Source organism: Fundulus heteroclitus, chromosome 10 (genome assembly GCF_011125445.2).
Source record: "Fundulus heteroclitus isolate FHET01 chromosome 10, MU-UCD_Fhet_4.1, whole genome shotgun sequence".
NCBI lineage: Eukaryota > Metazoa > Chordata > Actinopteri > Cyprinodontiformes > Fundulidae > Fundulus > Fundulus heteroclitus.
In genome coordinates this window covers 30545503-30566166 of record NC_046370.1, presented here as the reverse complement: position 1 = coordinate 30566166, position 20664 = coordinate 30545503, and the positions used below count along the sequence as shown (strand labels likewise).

General features: G+C 41.5%; 1 protein-coding gene across 1 annotated transcript; it reads right to left on the bottom strand.

The window, feature by feature from the left end:
* lmf1 (lipase maturation factor 1) lies at nucleotides 1-18877 on the bottom strand. The gene is made up of 11 exons (XM_012869245.3): nucleotides 18625-18877; nucleotides 17199-17508; nucleotides 15606-15616; nucleotides 14397-14545; nucleotides 9717-9782; nucleotides 5287-5454; nucleotides 5001-5181; nucleotides 3887-4040; nucleotides 2275-2458; nucleotides 2043-2155; nucleotides 1-1252 (listed from the first exon to the last, which is right to left on the bottom strand). Exons 1-11 carry the CDS (start codon nucleotides 18848-18850, stop codon nucleotides 1066-1068), a joined length of 1749 nt encoding a protein of 582 aa, XP_012724699.2. The 5' UTR covers nucleotides 18851-18877; the 3' UTR covers nucleotides 1-1065.
* Between the last annotated feature and the right edge of the window lie 1787 nt (nucleotides 18878-20664).

Below are 20664 nucleotides of genomic sequence, written 5' to 3'. Positions count from 1 at the left end.
GTGGAAAATAATGAGATTTAATGGAGGTAACTCACTGAATACACAAGGGAACCAAAACAAGGCACGAAAACAGGAGCACAGGGTCGGAAACAGGACGGCGCAACCACGGAGGACCCAAAACACGGAATGTAAATACAGCGGGGAATCAACTGAAAACATGCTCCACACAGGTGAGTCACATCAACTTAATTAACCCAACATAACAAATTAGACATGTTGCAGCTTCTGGATGAAATCCTGACTGATAATGGTCCATTCTGGTCTTATCAGAGCTCAGAGTTGATATGATATGATCCCACTCTTTGCTCATGTTCAGTGCGCTTGAGAAGAAGAAAAGGTGATGCCCAGGTGAAGATGATTTCCCAGATGTCCCACCTGCTGCCAGAGCTGACCAAGCTCTGCACTGGACGTAACCAACTAGTACTTTACAGCAGATGCTTTACATACCAGGCTATTTGGATGCAATGTAATTTCTTATGGGGGGGCAAAAAGACGATGTTTTCAAGCACACGTTTCCCTCTTACAGGGTGATTTCAGCCAGACTCTTCTACAAGCAGTAAATGTCTATCAAATCATTCTCCTCCGTATCTTCTAGTTTTAAGTATAAAAAACTATTAAGATTCAAAAATCTCGTTTCAAAGACAACCGTATTTGCTGTTTATGCATGTGATGCAATGAACCGGAGCGTGTTCTGACACTGGTAATCTGAAGCCAGTTTAAAACACGTAGGAAGGATGCTCCACAGACTTAAGAGAAAATAAAATGAAGTGATTTCAGGGTGGATTTGTCTTTTTTTTAATTTTTAACCTGTGGGGATGATGTGTTTCCTTTCAGCTGTGTCCTCAGGGTGTTTTCAGAGAACGACAAAAACGAACAGATCAGCAGCTTATACGTTTTAAACTGAAAGCCTAAAAACCTTCACATTGTTTAGGAATCTTTATACAGCTTCTTTGTATTCATAAAGGTCTTATCAAGCAGTTCGTGACAAGTCTGATGTCATCTGCATTTAGTGTAACCTTGGCTCCAAACAGCTTTGAAATGACCTCTGACTTCCCGTCCTGGCCTTCAGCTCCTGCTTGGCGGAATATGTGGGTGAGGCCAGTTCCTGGACTGGAAGTAGCCTCGGAGTCCTTCCAGGTCTACAGCGGGGAAGTAGGCGCCGATGCGTTTCCTCAGCCACCACTTGCCCTGCGCTGCGCCGGCGCTGCCCGGCTGCGTGAACTTATACCTGAAGTGTTCTCCTCGAACCCATCTGACAGAGGGAGAAAGTAGAAGCCGAGTTGGTCACATGATGCAAATACCGGCGGTCACACAGCTGTCTATGCTTTAGATTACTGCTATGGAGCAGCCAACAATAATTTGCACACACAGGAGATTAAACTGCAATCCTTTGCAGCAAGATTCATACCGGATTGATGCTATATCTAAGTTGGGTAACTTCTAAAGACTGCAAGTTGCAGTGGATTTTATTTAGGCTTTTATGCAGCTTAAGGGACTGAATACAAATGTAAGCCACAGTTTTCAGTTTTATATTTACTAAGAATTCGGTAAAAGCCAAGTATCCCTTTCCTTCCACTTTACAACTAAGTGCCACATTGTGACGGTCAATTCAAATAAAATACCCTGAAGTTTGATTGGGGTGTGAATACTTTTGCTTTTAACCATAAACCATGTTTATTCTCCTGTCTAAGAGAACAGTTAGAATCTCAAAAATGTACTAAAATATTTACTTAGGTTATTGTTTTTCTGAAATGTTATTACACTTGAAATGCCCGAAGAATGATGGGTAGAGCGACTCACTTAACTCTCACACCTTTACATTTCTCCATCTTTTCTTTTATTTATCAGTATTGAAAAAAAAACATGTGTTACCTGAGATTTTTACTAGAAATAAAACTACTGTTTTTAATTGAAATATACTGTTGTTTATTATTTGTTCCACCAGAGGGAGCCTCGAGGCAGAAAGCGCTCTCCTCCCATGAGGTCCTTAGATTTTCAAGTAAACTTTGAAAGTAAGCACTACCAGCGTCATCTGTGTTTACCTGGGGGGGTCTCTGCCCTGGAAGGGGTTGTGGTCGATCAGCGAGAGGACGGCGCTGTCATTGGCCAGCAGGCGCCCTGCTATGTGGATGATCCACTCGCTCTGCTCATAGGTCTGTGCAAACACAAAGGTACTCCAGTCTCAGTACGGTACAGCAAAAGAAGGAGAATGAACGAGGTACCTGAAGTTGCAAGCAACCTCTTTCCCAATAAACCAAGCAGCTACTATCACACCTGGAAGGCAGCGAACCACATGAGCCAGTCCAGCCGGTAGTGGTAGGGTGAGATGAGGCAGGGTCGGCGGTAGAGGTCCCCCGGCTTACACCGGAACTGGTACTCCTCCCAGACCGCCTCGGGGTCTTTGGGATCTGGGCTCAGAGTGCCCTGGAAGATGACTTCGGTCCGCTCTTTGGTGATGCTGCCCGGTAGGGAGGAAGGAGAGCAGAGTGCCAGGTGATATTCAGTGAGAAGAAAAAGGTTTTTATTAAATTCAGCTGTTAAATAAAGCGTCTCCCCGTTACACATTGATGAGAGATTCATTAACAAAGACAGGGAGTTAATGTATGGTTTCCTGAATCATTAGCATTTACAAAGGACCAAGGCCGATAGTGGAGGACTCCCATGATTCCTGCTCCTGAAGGAAAAGAAGCAGGTCAGGCCTCATTCTAGCCAGACCAAGCTGAAGACACGTCTCACACCGACAAAAGGAAACCGGACACAACATAGAAGCTGAAAAGCTGTTTTTACAAGTCTGCTCAAAAGTGTCCATTCATTAATCATGAAAATGTACAACTTAATAATTTGGTATTTAATGAATTATCAAACTGTTCTTTTATCATGATAGAATAACAACGCAACACAAATGGGTCAGATGATTGAAACTTAGACACAATTGGGTGTTTCAACCACTGAGCTATATAATACACTGGAGTGCTGATTGTGCCGAAAAACTGAAGTCACTGGCCGCCATCTTGCTACTCCCTACTCTCACAGAAACCCATAGGATTTGGCTGCAACAACAAGCAGTTTTCTGGCTGTGTGAAAATGTTTCACAGGTAATTTTACAGTCAGTGGATGTACTAACACTATCAACTACTAGGAAATTAGGTGCTGAAATATTTTACATGTTATTCATATTAAATATATATATATATGTATATATACATGTGCATATGTATATATGTATATATATGTATACATATATGTAAATATATGTTCTTGTATATTGTTATTTATATATTTATAAATGTTATATATATATATATATATATATATATATATATATATATATATATATATATATATATATATATATATATATATATATTTCAATAAATAAAATGCAAAATATTTCAGCATGTGACTTTCTCAGTACTTGATAGTTTTAGAACATAACATAAAAGTATATGGCATTTGACATTTCAGAAGTTTTAAGCCCCCACTGAACATGAGAAAATCCTCGTTATTCGATGCTGTAGCGCACATATTCCCTAGTTACTGGGGGAAAATAGGGAGTACCAATATGGCGGCTGGTGGCTTCAAAGCGACTCGTTCTAACAGCGGGCTATTAGCACTCCAGTGTATAATATAGCTCAGTGGTTTCAACAGACCAACGATCCCAAGCACACATCGACACTCGTTTTAAACAATTAAAAGTTTACATTATACTCCTGGAATGGCTGTCTCAAAACCGGTGGACTCCATGGCAGTCAACAAACCAACTTAAATAAACTCTACCAATTCCACATAAAAAAAAAGTGGACAAAATGATACCACAACAGAATCTGTTGTGCCTCAACAGATTGTGAAAAAGCGTCATGTCCAACAGAAAGCCTCCAAACGGTACCTGCCAAACGCCCCGTAGGTGTTGACGATGCGGAGCGGGTCAAAGGAAGTGTTCATCACCTGCCGCGGACTCAACAGGTTCATCACCACCGGGACGCTCAGGCAGCCAATGAGAACGGCCAAGGAAACGTTCACCACCCGGCGCATCAACATACCTGAGACACACACACACAAAAGAGAATAAATTATGAAAATCCATAACGTGTCTCGTGGCTGCCTTGTGGGGAGTTCTGCGAATGACGGCGACTCTCAAAGGACGACGGGCCCACTGATTGTCTTCTGGTCTAAATCCTAACAGCCTGGCAGGAAGTCACAGCCAGTGCCAGTAGGAGTGGAAATCTCAGTGTGTAGGTGTGTGATCCCATTAATAATCACCAGAGGAGAGTGTTTAACCTGTTACATCAGAGGATCGTGCGTAGTTGAAAGCGGTGGCCAAGTCTGTGACGGTTCTTTCCCACCTGCCTGCTGTACTCCTGCATGTTAAAGACATCTATATAATCCACATAAAACTGCTTGTTCGCCACCAAAGATTCCTCTCTGGGTCTGTTGGAGTGATTGAAACATGTTCCCACCGCAGTTACAAGCTTAATTTAAACTGAATAAGGTAAAGACACCAAAGGTCCAAAGAGACCAGTTATAGAGGGGCCACTCTTTCACATTTATTACAGCCTACATTATAAAAAAGCCTTCAAGTTGAAGGGATTTTTCCAAAGTACCCAGCTGTCTAAGTGCTGATCCCTTTTATTCCCGTAATTCTGTCCCTCATGACTACACCCTGTTCCTGTTCCTTCTATCTACTGGAAATAATACAGATCCATTTTACACGTTCCAGTCGGACATACCATTTGAATGAAACTACTAATGCTAACTGGCATCCTTAAAGATGTGCTAAAATCCCGAAAATAATGATTCACTGTTGTAAATTAATGTCATGCTGAAAACTTTAGGAAAAATGCAACCTAATCAGGAACTTTGTACAACTCTAGCTTATAGGAAAGCACTTAATCTTCTCTTATTTACCATTTCACAAGCATGGAGGGTATCGGATGGATCTTAACCAGACGTGAAAAGCACGAGTATCTGCAGGGGGAAACAAAACTAAAGCGCGACGACACCTTTTGTAGGTTTGGGGGTTTGTCCGGTGGCCTCCTCCCTCTGGATCTCTAGCACAGCTACTTTAGCTCCAGAGCCGCAGCGAAACAGAAAACCCAGCGATGCATCGTCGAAGCAGGCCAGACTGGGAACGATGGTCAGCCAGTTGAGAAAACTGAGGTTCCCGCTGATGATCAAGACCACCTGCAGGCCAGGAAGGAGGGAGAGGGGAAGAAAAGGCCACAGAACACAGTGGTCACGACACACTGGGGTTGTTTGTTGACTTGTTAGCCTTCCAGCGAGCTATACCTGAAAAAGAATCTGGATCGCTCCGTTCACCATACACATCCGCCGTCCTAGGAAGGTGAAGAAGGGAGCGATGAGCTCGATGAAGTGGTTGGACAGCGTCTCGAAGCGATGGAACCACCACGGAGAGTGGTGCAGGTAGTAGGACATGGGGTTTGGCACTGGCTGGGTCTGGAGAGATACACCGGTAATGTGTTGTAATGATTTATTAAACAAATTCATTTCCATTTATATGCAAAAGATTTCTTTGAACCACAAAAAAATGTCTGGCACCAGAATCAGCTGGTTTTATGCTGGACTGGGCCTGACTGGTGATCAGCCAGTCGAAAAGGCAAAAGAAATCCGTCTTAGCTAGCTGCTAACAGGCCATGCTGACAACGCAGTTCAATGTGGAAGTTGTTCTAGAGGGAAGAGCTTTGCTATTTTCAGTATCAGCGAGGTGTTTAAAAGAAAATGGACAAAATATGTAAGAAGCTTTTAGAAAGAAAAGTTGTATTTAATGTCTGCTGTTCATTCTGGATGCTAATCTTATACAGGAAGTGAGACCTGAGCAAATAACAGGAAGCAGGGTCTCTCTTGTTAATCTTTCCTGAAGAGTTCAGTCCGTCACAAATGAAGCCAGGTGAGCAAATATTGGCAATTTTTCTGACATCTAAAAAAAGGGGATTTACATAAAGACTCGTATTTAAGGTTAGCAATGCTAATTATGCTAATAATGCTAATGAAAGATGCTAAAGTCAGTTTGAAATGTCAACTCTAATCACTCTAATAGGGAACATGCTGCTCTCTCTCTTTCTCTCACACACACACACACACACACACACACACACACACACACACACACACACACACACACACTTTGCTTTTAAAAGGAGAGCGTGCAATCCCTAATTCTCTGTAATTTTTTTGGAAAATCTGTTTAAATTTACTGAAAACGTGTAATGACAGATAAAATAAATGTATCCCGGAAGAAGAAAATGTTTTATTTATTGTTTTTAAAAAAAGGACTAATGTTGCCAAGTAGTAGCTTTACAACATCAGTGATGATAAATCTGCTATCAAATCCCTGATTGGTGCATCTTCAATAAAATGTTTTCATTTGTGAGGGTGTCTGATGGGCAGGATGGAACTTTTCCCTGCTTTACCTTGGCACTCGTCTCAGACTGGGTCTGGGGAGTCATTTTTGGGCCACACCTTGAGCGGAACATTTCCAAGACTAAATAAAGATGGAACCTTATTTAAATGAGGGCGGCCGCACCTTCACACAGGAAAACACTCAGAGGTTTCTCAGTGCTGCGCAATGTTTGTCTATGCAAACTGTGTAATGGCTGAACAGGCAAACAGACCCGGGTTAGGTGGGGAAATCTAAAGATAGCACAAATATAGGTGGAGCAAAGGAAAAGAAATAAGTCGACTCCACACGGATCAATACTTTTATTGTATTTTTGAACGAAACAGAGAGAAAAATTTTTCATTTAACAGGTGGGGCCCCAGATCTCAAATCAAAGCACCCCACATGGCCCGCTTACTGCCTGCAGCGCGACAAACCGACCTGAATGAACAAAGTGCCAAGTGTCCAGCAATGCATCGCCACGGTCCCCTGAGAGTCAGGACAGGAAGAAAACTGCAGTTCCTCTGCAGGACTGAAAGGGAGCTGTGTGTCAGAGGGGTTTTAGCTCGCCATCAACTGGCGCCATGGCCTTCTGGTCTGAGAAAGTGTGTGTGTGTGTGTGTGTGTGTGTGTGTGGGTGTGTGTGTGTGTGTGTGTGTGTGTGTGTGTGTGTGTGTGTGTGTGTGTGTGTGTGTGTGTGAACATTAGCACTGAGGGTGTTGACAGCTGAAGTTGGACCAGGGAAATTGACCCAGCAAGGCATAAACTCCACAAAGCAACATGACCTTCCAGGTTACAAACCTTCGCTGGTACCTGTTAGTTAGAAAACAAGATCCATTCTCTGTCACTTAGAAAGAGAGAAACTCAGGGACAAGGTTGAAAGTTGAAGTGTTACACAACATCACATCACAGCCGCTTGGAAAGGCAGTGAATAAAGCAACATGTATACAGAACAATATGTAAACCAGACTAAGTAAAGGTCTACATTTAAATGATTTTAACTTCTTTTGAATTTGCCAAAACATGTTTCCTAGAAGCAGCAGAAGCTTCAGAGAAAAATCCCTCCCGAGGAAGCACTGACCTCCATATTATGAAATGACGGTTGGAGGAGGCCGCCTGGGGTGTCTAGTGGCTCAACGCAATGTCGCTCCCGCATCTGGCTCAGCAAAGTTTGGAGACATCCGAACTTATTTAATGTACTAAATACATTAAAAATAACATGGTATAAAGAAACCGTTGTACCGTACAAAAACAGATCAAACCGAGGCACAACTAATGACACTCAAAAATGACGAAAAACAATAAACGCAGAATAAAACACTACAAAGACAAGTAAAATAAAACAGGAACAACACCAAACCAACCCACACGGCATCAAAAGCCACTGCAAATCTCTTTTTAAGAGATACATTAAACGTATATGGAATAAAGCTCGATGATAAAGATGGTGATGATGATGATGCTGATGAAAAAAAAAACTGTATGGAAATATTTGGTCTTGTTTTGTCTGCGTGTTAAATGTAATCCATGCGCATCCTGAGCTGGTGCCTGTCTCAAACATTCCACTATAGTATCACATGGTGACAATAAATATTTTTGATTCTTGAAGAACAAGAGAAGAAGCCTGTGTGATATTTAAAGGCAATGTGTTCCATAATTTTGGGGGATGGGGGGGGGGCATTAGGGCTTCATTGGGGCTGGGGGCGGCAGAGGGGTGGAGGAATTGTGTTCTGCGGTGGGGGCCTGCTGGTTCTTGCCAAGCGTCTGCCCCGTGGTCTGTGCTGTGTTTTCAGTCAATGTCTCACCAGATCGGTGATGGAAACAGCAAAAGACTTTAACGTGGTTTGATTTTCTCGCTATTTTGAGCCCAAGGTAAATCCTTCTCTCGGTATTGAAAAAATGCACTTGAAATTCCTAATAGTGAATACAATGTTTAGTGTTACAAAACTTGACTCATCCATTGCCAGATTGCATGAAAATGTAGGTTCCTCAATAGGATGGAATGGAAAAGAAAATCCTAACATACCTTATTGTGAATAAAGATTTGCAAAGGACAAATTAGGGAAAAAATAAGATTTAGGACTGTCAAAGGTTTAAATTCAGATTTGTTTCATCTAAGTAACCCATTCAATAAAGCAACAATCATCCATAATGTTACGGATGATATCATCACTTTGTCCTTGTGATATTTACTCCAGTCATGTGTTCAGACTGGAGCCTGGGTAATAATTACAAAAGTCTCTCTTCCTCCCTCTGAGACGTTGTAACACAGATCAGTGTGGCTCAGAGCTACAATCCTGGCCTCAATATCTAACGGAGTAGAAACTTGTTCAGTGTGGCTGTAACTAACGAGCACCCGAGAAGATTTCATGTCTGCACTTTACAAACTACTCAATTTAAACACAATTGGACACAAAACACATTTTAAAACAATTATAGATTCAGTTATTTGATGAGCAAACGCAGGAATTTAAAACTCAACACCATGCTACATACACTGCAGTGCAATGACTAAAATCCCCAGTGTGTTAGATTTTCACACTGGCACACCATCCTGTGGGGCTCTAAATAAATGACAAATGACCTCGCCGTTAAGCATGTAATAACTGCTACAGAAGCTGCAAAGCATCATAAATGTGACAATGTCAACATGTCTGCTAATTACCTACTGCTAATGGCCACAGTCATTGTGTGAAATGGTTTTAGCACTAACTTGCTCTATTTCTAACATAACGGCAGAATAAACTTCACTGTTATATTGAATTAACTTACCTGTTCAGCAGAAAGCCTGCAACCTCCGCATTAGTTTACAATCTGCACTCCCTCATGAATTATCTCCACCTGGTAATAATAGCTGCACCGATATAGACTCTAGTTTTCTCCCGATTATTACTTATTTTTATTTTCTTGGTTACTTTCTCTTCCTTCTCATAGGCAAAGAGTATGGATGGTCCTCCATTTCAACAGAAAACAGCAAATAGAATGATCTACAGTCGGCTCTGCTTGTTTGCTACTCCCCCCTACGCCGACAGCACGTCTTCATATAGAATACAGAAACATGCATGGCTGACAAATGTGTCCCCTTTCAGCTACTGTAATCTGAAATAGCAACGCAACGTGGCATCTTTCATTGAGTGCACGGACCCCATGTATCTATAAACTAATCGTTATGACAACACTTTCATTTTTGATGTGAGGTTATTAGACTTTTCCTGAATATGTATTTATAAAACCAATACTTGATTTTTGCTAATTAAAAGCCAAATTAGTTACACACCCGTCCCTTTAATGGAATGAAGGCCAATAATAAAGAAAGACTCACCTCATAGTGGTAGTCCATGCAAGTCAGCTCTCTCCAGCACTTGTCTCCTCGGATTTTAATAAGGCCCTGAACAAAGTAAACAAATGTTGAACTCAATTTCTGTATTCTCTATTTACCTAGAAGTAAAAAAAAACACAGGAGAAATCAAACAGACAGTGGATTGGTGTCTTTTAAAATCTAAAGTCAGTGTTGCAATTTCTGTTATTCAACTCTCCCTACTAATAAGGATTATTATCAAAAAAGTACATTATGTTTATATGCACAAATTTAAGAAACACTATTTGAATAGTTAAATAATAAATAAATCATTAAATAATAATGTTACAAGGACCTTTTTTCCAAATTCAACACTAAATTGCACTTTTCATGACCACAGCAGTCACTAAATGATTCAACCTCTAACACAGAAACCTTTGTGAGCACGCTATGGGTGTGCATTTCTTCACTAGCATCAGCGAAGCTGCTCAGACCTGATGGGAAGATTGATGGAGGTAAATACAGAGCAATCCTGGAGGGAGACCTGATTGAGGCTGCAGAAGTCTTGAGACCAGGGCAGAGGTTCTCCTTCCAGCAGTACAATACCACTAAGCATACACTTACAATGGAATGAGTGACATCAAAGCATATTAATGTCAGAATGGATCAAGCCAACGTCCAGAACCACATCCAAATGAGGATCTGTGCAAAATCTTGAAAACGGCGCTTCACAAATATTCTCCATCCAGTCTGACTGAGATTGAGCTATTGTGCAAAGAGGAACGGGCAAACACTGCAGTCAAAGCTTGTAGAGATGCACCCCTGAGAAGACGTCCAGCAGCAATTGAAGTAAAAGGTTGCTCTCCAAACTACTAACTCAGGGGGTTGAATACAAAGACATGCCATACTTTTTTATTTGTAAAAACTTTTTTATTTGTAAAAACATGTAAAACCTATTTCTTCTGCTTCCCAATTATGATCGGACTGTTGTCAGTGTTCACATAGCTGATCTAAAATCTGTGCAACAGCCGTTCCCATTGTGCAGTTGTTGGGATTCACACTGCACGGACAAATTAGGGATTCATTTTTAACATCATAACCACACATGCAGAAAAACGTGTCTCCACTCATGTGGCTGTTTTCCATCCACACAGCTTAGGAAATAACATCTTATCCAAAACACGAGACCGTCAATATTGACACGTCGGCCCGTCATGTGGCTGCCGTGGAATGCAGAGTAAAGCGTCTGCTAACCTGTTAATTTAATTTAGGAAAAAGCAGAACATCTCTCTCTGATTAGGAGCTTGGCGCTGTGGAGGTGGCGAGGCCGGATAGCCAGCTCTTTACCCAACGCAGTCATGAGATGCAGAAACGTCATCAATTACAACCAGATTTTTTAAAAAGCAACGTGGGCCATCGAGACCGAAGAGGGCCAGATAGAGAGATAGCTGGAAGTTAGCCCTGATTTTTCACTAACTGCTGAATCATGCTACATGCTAAGCTAGCTAGCGCTACAACCAAACGTTACAAGCTACACTATGACACTGATGTCATAGCTTTATACAACTGTTCTACCGGTACTGTTTCAACGTACCGAGACTGCCTAACAGGAGGAGAATCACATCTGTTTAATCTCCATTCACAACATTAATGCTCAATCAGTCAGGGAAATGAGTGTGTCACATGGTCATTGCGTGACAGTTGAGAGCCCTGTTTATACTGTAAAATTTATCTTTTATACACCGGATCCATGTTTAATTTGTATAAAGTGATTCTTCATTTGTTCTTCAGTAATAAATCTTTGTATCATCAGCAAATTGACAAGCAAATGTAAACGCAGACTGGCACATTAAAGAGAATGGGAAAAAAAGGCATGACTAAATTAAAGATAGGTAGTTCCATAAAAGAATATTAACACTTTTACTATTAGTGCTATCTTGTCTAATGTTTTGCCAAACAAGGAAGTAACTAAATGAGGCCTGAATTGTTCCACGGTTCTCACCAGCACATTTCAGCGTAATGGACCGTTAGCTGAAAGTTGTCAAAATTACACTCAAATTAGGCATTTAAAGAGAATAACGACACGGCACAGTATGGTACGGATGTTTGACCGCAACATAGAAAAGTCCGTAAAACTGTTGAACGTGCAGCTATAAACCTCCCGAACAACATAAGCTAACGCTAACTGTTACTAGCTAGACGTACAGCATTCTTTGAGCTGTGACGACCCTGGCTACACACATGTTCTCTAATGGTAAACATAAGGGGGAAATATACATGTCGCCATCTTCCCAAGCAATAAAAGAAAATAAACTGGTGGGTCGGTCAATCGTGCATTAACCTAATCTCTTAGCCTGTGACACTAATAACGCTCAACAAAAGGAGTATTTAGACATTAGCTACCTTCCAAAAAGGAAAATAAAAAAAAAACCTTTGTCAGGCAGAAAACTGACATCATCCTGAAAACAGGAGTTAAACATGATGGTGTCAGCATCCTGCTGTGGGGAGGGAAACGCTCCACGTTTTTAGAACACAAGCCTCATCTTCAATGGAACACCAAGCATTAAAGAAGCTACATGAAACAATGCAAACAACTGCACTTACACTCTGCTCTGCCCCCAACATGGCACTTAATTGGTTGCACACTATTTTATTTATGGGTATCAGAGTGAAGTACAAATCTACCTTTCAGCACTATCAGTTTTTTTTTAACGTTTTGAAGTCCTGACTACTGCTCGATCCACTTGACAAATAGCAACTATTTAAGGTGGTTTGTCACTGAAGTCTTGGGTTGCAACATGGAATTGAAATAAAGCTCAAGGGTTTTCTTTTGCCAGGCACACTATATATTTAATACAAATTATTATAGCATTGTTACTATTCGAAACAGAATGCATCTAGCTGGCTTTCAGTATATTACGGAATAGTTCTGCTGAGGGTAAAACAACAAAATAAAGGAAAGCTATAACGTTCAGCATCAGTCCGTCTATAAAAACACCAAACGTTGAGTCTGAAGGGGAGAATCTGGATCAGCAAACTGTGTTTAAAGCAACGCATGGAAACCAAGAGACCGACATGCCGCAGGGGGTTCATCTTAATTCAGTGACAGAGAGTCTGCTCTCTAATCCAGAGTTCTGGGAGCATACCAAACATATCTGAAGTATTTCACAGTCAGCCAGTTTGCTACACTTCTGCTACAGTTGGCTGTTGATGTAACGAGCTGTTTCGCTCCGTCACCGAAGACCTCCACGAAACAAAAGAGCAGACATTTTGTTTCAGCCGTTTTCTCTGCGGTCTCTGAAGAGCTCCCGAGGCAAGCGGCTGTAGATGTTACAGAATGTGTCGCTATCCCCAGAACAGCTTGAAAATACGACATGGAGAGGAACCAGCGTTTTTCACCTGAAGCCTCGGCACGGCGATGAGGGGCTGCTGTGCTGCAGCGAGCTGGAGGAGACCTAGCCCCCCTCTGCCTTTCAGTCTTCTCCGTGCTCCTGCTGGGAAGGTGGTTCACTGAACTTGTGGTGGCTGTCATATAAACCCCAGGTCTGTGCGCTATAATTCACCATGAAAGCTGACAAACAGGACGTGTGTTGTTAGGTCCATCATGTATTTGGCTTGGCTTTACCAAACACCAGCAGAGTTTTATAGCAGGACGGCGGTTCCAAAGCATCGGTTTAAAATTAGGACGACAGACGGCAGGACAAAACGGGGAACTGTGCCGTTAAGGGAAGGTTCCCTTCCTGAGCTTGTTCTGCTTTTGCATCAGAACTAATGAAAGTACGATTTAAAAAACTGTTCATGATTTGCTTAAAAAATATATATATATTTTTAACTTTTTCACATTTTGCCAGCATACGACCTCAAATTTGAATGTATTTTACTGGAGTTGTATGTGATGGATCAACACGAAGGACAGGGTAATGGTCAAGTGGAAGGAAAATGATGACAGTTGACAAAATGTTTTTTTTTTTAGGAATGAAAATCTGAAGTATTGCACACATTTGCATTCAGCAATACGTGTCAAAATGTTTAAGACGCAATTACAGAAGCATGTAGGCCCAAAAAGTTCAGTTTTAGTCCCGTCTGCCTGCAGCATCTCCTCCTCCATGTTTGCTCTGTCTCCTTCGTGGGTTGTAGGAGCAAACGGGAACTTCTTACAGCTTTCGTTCAACATTGATTTTCTTATCGCCACTCTTCCCCAAACGCCAGATTTGTGGCGCTCAGGTCTCCCACTGTGGTTGCCATGTTAAAACTCTCCTACCTGAGCTGTGGCTCTTTGCAGCTCCTCCAGAGCTTCTCTGATTATCGCCCATCTTCCCCAGCCTGCCGTCAGGTGGACCATCATGTCCGGGTCAGTTTGCAGTCGTGCCATCCTTTTCCCATTTTTAGATAGACTTGTTCAAGTTTAGGGTATTCCCTTATAATCTAACCCTGCATTTTGTTCACAAATGTCCCAGAAAAGCTGCATTTGAACTGATATGAAATTACCCACAGGCTAGCTGATAGACATATGCTGGCCACTCCATCCTGAAGTTTTATTTTGATCACATTTCGAAAAACAAGGGTTCATTTTCCAACCCTGCACCGACGAGCAGCTATAGGCAATTGGACAGATGGTTCTACATTTGAAAAACAAAACCCGGTTAAAGCATTTTCCCTCTCGGCAGATTTTCAGGTTCCCGCTGTCGGAGCGGATTTACTCACAGCTCCCAGCATGATGCGCACGATGAGCCACCTGTAGGTCCAGATGCAGATGAGGGAGGGGGGACAGCGGCGGGGGACCTGGGACAGAGTCCACAGCGGACACAGGAAAACAGCCAGAAAGCCCGTCTCCAGCAGCTGGCTCTCCCACCCTGCGCACACAAGCACGTTCCTAACGTAAAGCAGAGTCAACAGGGCAGCCCAGGATCGGCTCTGAGGTCAGGTGTAGAAATTAACAACAGAGTCATTCTGTGATGTTTATTTTTATACTGAAGTCTTTGTTTGTCTTTCATTTGGGACAGAAAGCAGAGCTGCCCATGCCGACACATTCAGGTTTGTGTTTTCTTTCTTTGGTCACCGCTGCTGACTCAGTGGTCCGCAGTTTCCACTCCTGGCCAATAAGTGGCCATGGAACTGATTCATTAACTCTCTACTGAAAGGAGAAGAAGAAACAAAAAAAGTTGGAGTAATTTTCTACCAAGAATTTAACACAACTATGGAGCGCGAATTTTTTTTTGCCACAAAATACGAGGATGGACACGTTCTAGCAGGGAGAGCCTCAGACCTACATGAACTCTGATTTGACTGTCAAATACTGGTTTAAATGCTAAGGATGAGGGAACTGCTAAATGTTATTATTAGCAATATTTATGATGTGGGTTTCTGTTGCTGTATTTAATATTATGTTCAATATTTAACCGTGTTTGTCAAACCATTTCATTTCTAACCATTTATGTTATCGTACCAAAAATGTAAATGGGATTTTTGTTAAATGGGCTTTTAACAGTAGTCAATGATGGCCCTGTTTATAACTATGCCATCTATAAATAATCAAATTTTCTGCTAATCTTTTGCATATCCCAGACTCTAATCACCCTCAAAGCCTCACCCACCTATCATTTAATATCAGCAATAGAATCAAATAACTTTCGTAATAAATAATAGAGGAATTTTAATGCCCGGGCTACCAGTTAAACTCCTAAAAGTGACCAAACATTATAGGCTTAAGAAAACATGAAGTAGTTTGAGAAATATATGAAAAGGGCAGGACAATTACTACTGTATTATGAGTTAAAATCAGCTCTTTTATGCATTCATATTTTCCCACTAAGGTGTCTAGGCGGTGGATAATCTCCCGTGTCGCGCTTCCAATCCGCTTCTTCTTTTGGAGAAACAAAGGAAGCCCTGCTGGAAGGATGGCGTTCCACTTACCAAAGGAGTACCTAGAAAGACACAAAAAATGAAAACGTCAGAATTTTATTTACTTTTAGAAAAGTGTCTAAAATTCTAACATGGCTAGAAATAACTAAATGTATTCATTTTCTTAAGAGGCCAAGGCATGGAGAACAACACATGACTTGCAGATCAGATTTGCTTTGGTATTTTGGTGGAATCTTCAGGCTGAAATGCTAAACGTGACTCAAAACTGCATTTCCGTTTCCTTTGATCCGTCTACCTCCTAATTCTCCACCACACAGACATGTTATGCACATGATTAGAAATAAAAAAAAAATTACCGCATCAGGAGGATGAACTGGGTGGCATTTAGTTGGACGTCATCTGCAGTTTTGCCACTAGATGGCACTAAACCATATGACCTTTTACAGTAGATCAAGTAGTCCATAAAACACTTAAAGCAGACTTTTCAAACACGCATCCACAACTTTCTAAAGTTAGAGGATATCTTTGTGATTTATCAAATATCGTAAAACCAGGAAGTCTTTCCTTTTTTATCAACAGCATCTTCAGAATGCAAATGGGAAATCAAGGACGGACACTATGTAGGAGCTCAGATAGATAAGGATGTGCCAGATCGCTGAATTAAACATTTAAAACCAAAGAGTGAAGCTTTAAATGTGGAGCCGGTGAAGAGAACGCAATACTAGAGACTGCCGCTGGTCAATCCCACTACAAAGGGAGTAGTCCAGTCTAGAAAAGATAAAAGCATTAACGACCCTTTCCAAGGCATGGTGAGGAAGATAGGGCCTGGCTTTGCTAATTAGCCACGGAGGATAAAAATCGCAGGTTGGACATTGGCCTGAAGTTTGAGGGAACATTAGGGTCCAAGTTGCTCTTTTTAAGAAGAAGTTGTCCAACAGCATATTTAAAAGCAGCTGGAACACCCCCCCCCCCTCCCAAAAAAAAAAGAGGGGCGGTAACCAAACAGACTACCCAGGAAGCTAACTGTCTGGATACTGAAAGCTGGACTGCATGAAGGCTTCAGGTGTTGACCCATTTCAGAAATCTGACATAATCACATGCTCAAGTGTTCCAAAACAGCAGGAGAGACAGGCCCAATAGCAGGAAGTAAGGGTAAAAACGCAAAAGCACTGACTTTCTCAATAAAAACGATTAACGGTGAAACAGCAGGTGTCAGGCAGGGGGAATCATACGGATTCATAAGAGCAAAGCAAATAAAAAAAAGAGTCTGGGGCTTGCTGGTATTCTCGGACAAGAAATCCAAAATCAACTGGATCTTGGGATTTTTTTTAAAATCTCCCACAGTTAAAATATGATCCGAATTTAAAGTGATCACTGACAATAAATCTGCAAATTCCTGAGTGTTTGCAGAAATTGATATTGATGAGAAATTATGCCCCGATTTACTGTAACAATACAGTAACAATCTTTGTTTAGATCAAAGGGGACTTGTTTGCCCAGGTCAGAACCGTGGTGCCACCAGTGCAGAGCTTACCCACCGGTGGTGGCAGAAGACTGAATGAAAAAGCCTGTCTCTTATTTAAAAAAAATCAACTTAACCCTCAACTGCTTGAGCTTTGGTCTTGACCCCGCGTGTGCACTCACCACAGCTGTCCCACGTTAACCAGGGAGTGGTAGAGCACCCACAGAGCCACCATGATCACCATGTTGGCCATCCCTGTCACCAGGACAAACCCCGACAGCGCCATCCCCAGCCAGGCGACCGCATCCAGGTTGGTGTCCATGCTGCGCCAGTCCAGGAACCAGAGGACGGAAGGCGTGTACGCCAGGGCCGCCGCGCCGATCTTTCCTCCCACGTAGCGCTTGACGCTGTTCAGGTAGCTCTTGCAGGGCATCAGGCCGTTCTCGCCGATCAGCTGCTTGTTCTGGTTGAAGGCGACGGCGAAGGCCACGACTAGAATGAAAAGGGAAACGTGAGCAGGGAAAGCTGGGATGATGGGTCCCAGCTTGTTTTACTTGAGGTGTTGTAAATCAGACTGTTTCACCTATAGAGCCCATCTCCTGCAGTTAAACTTAGTGATGGCCCAAACATGAAGTTTATGTGTCAAGAATCTTTATAATTGTTTGGGATTCCCTGTGACAAGCTGGACATCAACGTCTGTGTCGGATCCTGACTGACGGTGACCCGTTCTGATCTTATCAGCTCAACGTGTCAACTGCAGCCTCAGTTGTAAACCTGCTTTCTGAGAAGTGACCACAGGCTAGGGTAGCTATGTAGCTCAGCTTTTCTTCTCTAGACAACATGTCTTACCAGCGCCTATAATCAGATAGATCCAATTATCCACCGTTTATACCCGCCTATCCATGCAGTCATGGTGGGGCCTGTGACTATCTCCAGTGCTCATTGGGCGAGCAGCAGGAAACCCCCTGGCTAGGTTGCCAGTCCATCAAAAAAAAAAAAAAAAAGTGCACCAGATTTCTGCTCTCCATGGTTGTACTCACTGCAGAATTTATGTCTGCTTTTTTTTTGAAGGGAAGAAGCTACTTTGCTCCTCTCCTTCCTCTTCTCATGCATACCTGCTGCCAGCATTAAACAAGCCCTGCACCGGTGGCAATATGACTCCTAGTGTAGGCTACTCCTCAGCAATAATCAACCAGACACATCTTACGTTGTAACTATGTCTAGGTCTCTACATGTGAGGCTACTTTGATGAAAAGAAGCTGCATTATTTTTTAAATTTTTTTTTTTTGGGGGGGGGGGGGGGGGGATAAAGCCAGTGTTGCTGTCAAAACTTCAAATTAAGAATTCAGGCTTTCAAATAAGCTCTAAATTCAGTAACATGAGCTAAACCAACCATGTGCCACATGTTTGCGCCTGCACACATTGCAGAGCGATCACTGTTCAGTGTTCATAGTCACCAGGAGAGACTGACAGCTGCTACTGAGCCGAGATTACAGCGGCCTCTAAAACTACTGCGTTCGTGGTTCCGAAGAGGTTTATTGGACCGCCTTTGCGTGTTTAGGCACGGAATGAGCACGGCTCGGTTCTGCAGAAGCCAGCGGAACTCACAGTAAATAAAGGCGACCGCGCGCAGCAGCACAATACGGGTGAGCCAGTAAGTTCCGGGCTGGACGGACACGAAGGGCTTTTCTTTCCCCGGGTCTCCGCTGCTGCCGCTGCCGCCGCTGGTAGCTCCATCTCCGGAGTCGCCAGGGACTCTCTCCGTCCCCGTCCTCCTGCTGTCCACGCGCCTCTTCCTCACCGAGCTCTCTGCTGCTGCCGCGCTGGCCGCCATGTTCACGGAGCTCCGAGTCACGTGACGAAGACACACGCGGAAGTAGTAGGCTAATAATAACAAAATAATAATAATGCTCTGCTGAGATTAGCAACAAGTCTGCAATAAATAGAAACATTTGTGTCATGATTTAGTATCAAGTATTACTAACAAATTCTAATCACCTATTGAACACATTCAATAAAGGTTCATTGAAATAATCCATTATTAAATAAATATCATTATTCCCCAACAAAAAAAAAAAAATTCTAACATTTTGCCCCCAAAATATATTTCCACCAGTTCTACAATGAATGCATTTAATGGGTAAGTTATACAAACTTTAATAAATTAAGAAAACTCACATAACAAAAAGCAAATAAATACATTAAATTCCATTTTTGTTTTATTTTTCAAACCACAAAACTAATATAGAGTGTTTGACAAGAAAATAGAATAGAAGTGGCAAGAATCAGCAATAAGTTAAAAAAAAATAAGGGTAACATTAGCCTGTTAATCTTTGCACTTGTCCCGGACGATAATTTTTGCACATCTGTTGTCAAAAACAACGTAAAAACGGCTTTAAAGAACAACATGAAAACCTTTATCTCCTTGGCTAAAACTGACATTGTTGATTTTGGTCAGCAATAACACCATCAACAAATTACCTGCTAAATAAAAGCAAGAATCAAAGGTATGTCAGTAGTGATACTTCTTGTGTGAAATATTAAAAATGAAATAGAAAAACAAAGCTAACATTGAAGATGATCTAATAATGGACAGTAACCATTAGATAAAGTCTCCAATAAAAACTTTATATGAAGACAACTAAGCATAAGGCAAAAATAACTAAAGAAAAACAGGCAGGGAATAAGTTTTAAAAAAATGTCAAATGAAATAGGAAACAGATACTGAAAAATACAAGCCAAACAAAAAAAAAAAAACATTTTCCTATTTATAAAGCCTTATTATGGTACATATTATGTGGTTAGCACCTTGTTGAATAAAAGGTTTTATTTAAAGAAAGTTGGTTTGAAGTATACAGAGCACCAATGGGCCACTAATCATTTAATATTTATAAACATGCCATATATTAAATAGTTATTTAAATTATTACATTGTAAAATCATTTTATAATATAACTATTGTCCATTAAGTTGAAATAATCCTGTTCAGACACATTCCTCTGTGCTTTAATTTTCCCTGTATGTTCAGAACAGACTGATCAAATAGTGTTCACTAGATATATATTTACATTTGTGTGATGGTTTTGATCATTGTGAGTTAAAATTAATGGAAGCAATTAAACAGTTTGAGCATTGACCAGTTTTAAAGATGGTCAACACAATCATGGGGAAGACTGCTGACTTGACAGTTTTTCAGCAGACACTGGCACCCTTCTTCAGGAGTGTAAGCCACAAAGAGTTTACGGCTAAAGAAGCTGACTGTTTGCAGAGTGCTGTAGCCAAGCAAATAAGGGGAAGTTTGTGGAAGAAAAAAATGCGGTTCAAAAATGTGTATAGTAATTATTATTCTCCATTTCATGAACTCTCTGTGTATTTATTTTCAGTCTGAATTTAATAATGACATCTGTTTTATTTAAAATAGTTTTGGGACACGTTTAAGCATCCAAAGAGTATAGCCTGTTGCATTCAATTCAGTTTATTTGTGTTGCGCCGATTCACATCACATCGAGTTTTACCTTAATATTCATCAGAACTCTTGTGGATAAAGACTGAAGGTATTTAACTGTGTTTTGTGGAATCTTAATGGTCCAAAAGTAAATATTATACGGTTGGACTAAATATCACAGACGGAGTACTGGCCTGTTTACT